We start from the raw sequence: 3115 nt of genomic DNA, 5'->3' as shown, positions 1-3115 counted from the left end.
TTCCCTAGAAATTTCGATTTCATTATTTCTGCCATGGATTGGTTTTTGTCTAAAATCTCAGGTGGGAATAGAGCAGTTTGTGGTAAATTTTGTGCTGTTCTGTCACTAACTTTGCCATAATCATCCTTATTCAGAAATGAAATTGAATGTTCAGGCAAACCAAAATTGACTGATTGAGGCAACTTGATACCATTTTCCTTATTTACATGGGAGCCGATAGAACTTTTAAAACTGCAAACGGAACTTTTGCCGAAAGAAAGAAAGTTAATTCCCTTAGGTGTGACAGACGGCAATTTCTTAGGAATTTCCGGAATATTTTGACCTTTATCTGTACATGTTCCATTGCGGACAAGACTTCCCTTGCTTGGTGTTACCGTGTCTTGTTTTGGCGTACTAAGGCTCGGTGATAAGTTAGCAACATTTATGAACCTAATTCCTTTGGGTGCTGAGGTAGGCTGTTTCTGTGAAGTGTCTGTCACCTTATGTTCTGCATTGATTTGAGAATCGACTCCCTTAGAATTGGTGAAGCGATTTTGCTGGACAGAATTACAGCCATGATTGTTCAATGGCGTACTGAAATTTGTATGTCCTAACGGAAGCGGAGACTTCAACTCTGGTTTGCAAGCATTTGAAGGCGTAGGTATATCTTGGTTGATCGGTACCTAAATCAGAAAGAGCTCAATTTAATCCATGTGATAATAAGGATCAGTAAGGATTGACTAATTTGAACTTATAAACTGGTATAAGAACTTATGAGCTATATGGGAGAGCTTATGGAATCAACTTATAATATATCCATAAAATCTTTTGAACTTATTTTTATAAGCTCTCCAGGATAGCTTATGGAAACAATTTATAGCTTACTACTAATATGAAAACAGGTTGACTTTATTTTATCTTTGGTTATAGGAACAACATACTGCATAAGCACTTATATGATAAGCGCTTATGCTATAAGTGCTTAATTAAGCCGTTTGGATATATAGATACATTATTACGTTTGTTGACGCATTCATTTATAACAAGTGAAGTTGAATAGGATGTTGTACCTGGTGTGAAAACAAACAAGCATCACCTCTATAACAAGAGCCTTTAGACAAAAAATTGGAACAAGGATACTTGGAGAGATTATGATCAAATGGGCAATCATCCCCTTTCATGCAAGAGTGGCGAGCAAAGTGAGTGCATGGCTGCAATTTCAAAATCAATACAATGCTTTGTAAATTTCTCTTGGTTTTGTTACAACTTCATGAAAAAATTATTATAGTAAGGAGTAAAAATCTTAAAAACAACCAATACCGTGGACTTTGTTGAAGGAACGGTATCGTGTGAGAAATTGCACTTGTCACCCTGTCAAATTAGTTTTGGTCGAAGCATGAGAAAAGTAAGAATTATTTGATAATTTCAACAGATAGATTGTATATTTTACATGAAAAACAAATATTAACATGAGATTTCACTATCTTGTTATTTAACGACATGGATTCATTAATCCCATATGGAAATGAACTTCGTTCAGATTCTATGTTGGAAATATCAAATATATCATCACTAAAATAAAAAATTCAAAGGGAGTTTATGACAACATCAAAGCGATTTTACCTTTCCAAAATTCAAATAGTGAAATGAAGTATCAACACTAGAATAAAAAAGTTCTCTTACGCATTGTGCAATGGTTCAATGAAAAGTAATAATAGAGAATTAAAACAAGAATAAAGATGACATGATATAAAGTGAAAAATAAGTCAGTGTTTAATAGAATTGAGTTTATGACAACCTCATGGCACCTTCCATTCATATAATGGCGACAATATTGGATTGTTTTTGGTTTCTGTACTGGAATCAACTTCAATCTTTTAACGCCTAGTTCTCTGTTCTTTTCTGCTCTGTTTTTTCGATATTTCTTCTACAGAATCAATTTATCAAATAAAGAAATCAGTCATATGAAAACATATATAATTCAGTTAAGGATTATTCCTCATAAATAACAGATTATTAACTAACTGATGTTGAAATTACTTCAAAATCCCTTCACAAGTTAAGAGTATAAATACAACAAAGGAAGATATATTAACAACAATATCAGAATAATACCCTCTTTTTAGTTTTCTTCTCCTTAGAACCAGGACCACGTTTACTTCTACTGGAGTCAACCATCTGCTTCAAATGATCAATAATTAACCAAAATCAGCATCACTTGCCTTAAAATCATTACATTTTTGGGCCGCATTATGGAACTCTACATTGAACGCCCAAAGATTTGGTTTACCATAAAATATTTTGTATGTAACATAATTCTGATATTTAGTTAAATTTTTTCAAAAACAGAAATAGGGAAAATTAAATGGAAAGGGAAAACCATACGAAGACCTACAAAATAAATTTTATCAAATGAAGTAAATAGTCACATATTGGAAACATATCGATTTTTATTATTCTTCACAAATAACACATAATTAACTGGAGTCGAAATAACTTCAAAGAAAGTTGAGTTCAGTAGCATGAAAATCGGTATCAAAAGTTAGGAACCATAGCACAACATCTAGAATGAAAATTAATAGAAATTATCAGAAGAGTACCTTCTTTATATCTTCCTTCTTCTCAAAATCAGATTCACATTTTCGCTTTCTACTAGTATCAACCACCTCCTGTCAAAGATCAATAATTAACCAAAGAAATATCAGCATCACTAGTCTCAAAATTAATAAAAAGTAGGAACAAATGATAGAACTCCACATAGGATGTCTAAAGATATGAATGATTCTGAAAATTAAATTTTAACATAACTCCAAACTTCAATTAAATTTTCAGAAAAACTCAAATGGAAGAAAGAATTGGCAAAATAAATGTGAACCAAAAACAATGTAAAGACTTATCTTCAAAATATAGTTTATCAAATAAAGAAAGAGTCACATGTTGCAATCATATAGATTTGTTGATAATTCTTCAAAGAAGAGTGCTATTGACATGCTCTTTTCAAATACACTCTCTTATTGTTGAACTTCAAATGAGTTTTACTATTTTTTTCAATGGGTTTCAGTAAATCATGTGAGTCCCATATAAATATAGTTGAACAAATCTATATGTATTTGAATCAATAGAAGAGAGTGTGGTG

General features: G+C 31.8%; 1 protein-coding gene across 1 annotated transcript in view; it reads right to left on the bottom strand.

Annotated features, from left to right (window-relative positions):
* Window positions 1–3115, bottom strand: part of LOC101495956 (uncharacterized) — a 7805-nt gene that overhangs the window by 1650 nt on the left and 3040 nt on the right. Inside the window, exons 4-9 of the mRNA XM_073369272.1 lie at window positions 2580–2648; window positions 2095–2160; window positions 1778–1906; window positions 1300–1350; window positions 1050–1190; window positions 7–662 (exon numbers count right to left, since the gene is read on the bottom strand). Coding sequence (XP_073225373.1) covers window positions 7–662; window positions 1050–1190; window positions 1300–1350; window positions 1778–1906; window positions 2095–2160; window positions 2580–2648 — 1112 coding nt within the window. The remainder of the gene's footprint in view (window positions 1–6; window positions 663–1049; window positions 1191–1299; window positions 1351–1777; window positions 1907–2094; window positions 2161–2579; window positions 2649–3115) is intronic.

The sequence above is a fragment of the Cicer arietinum genome, chromosome 5, assembly GCF_000331145.2.
Source record: "Cicer arietinum cultivar CDC Frontier isolate Library 1 chromosome 5, Cicar.CDCFrontier_v2.0, whole genome shotgun sequence".
Taxonomy (NCBI): Eukaryota; Viridiplantae; Streptophyta; class Magnoliopsida; order Fabales; family Fabaceae; genus Cicer; species Cicer arietinum.
This window is presented reverse-complemented; position numbering and strand designations above follow the sequence as displayed.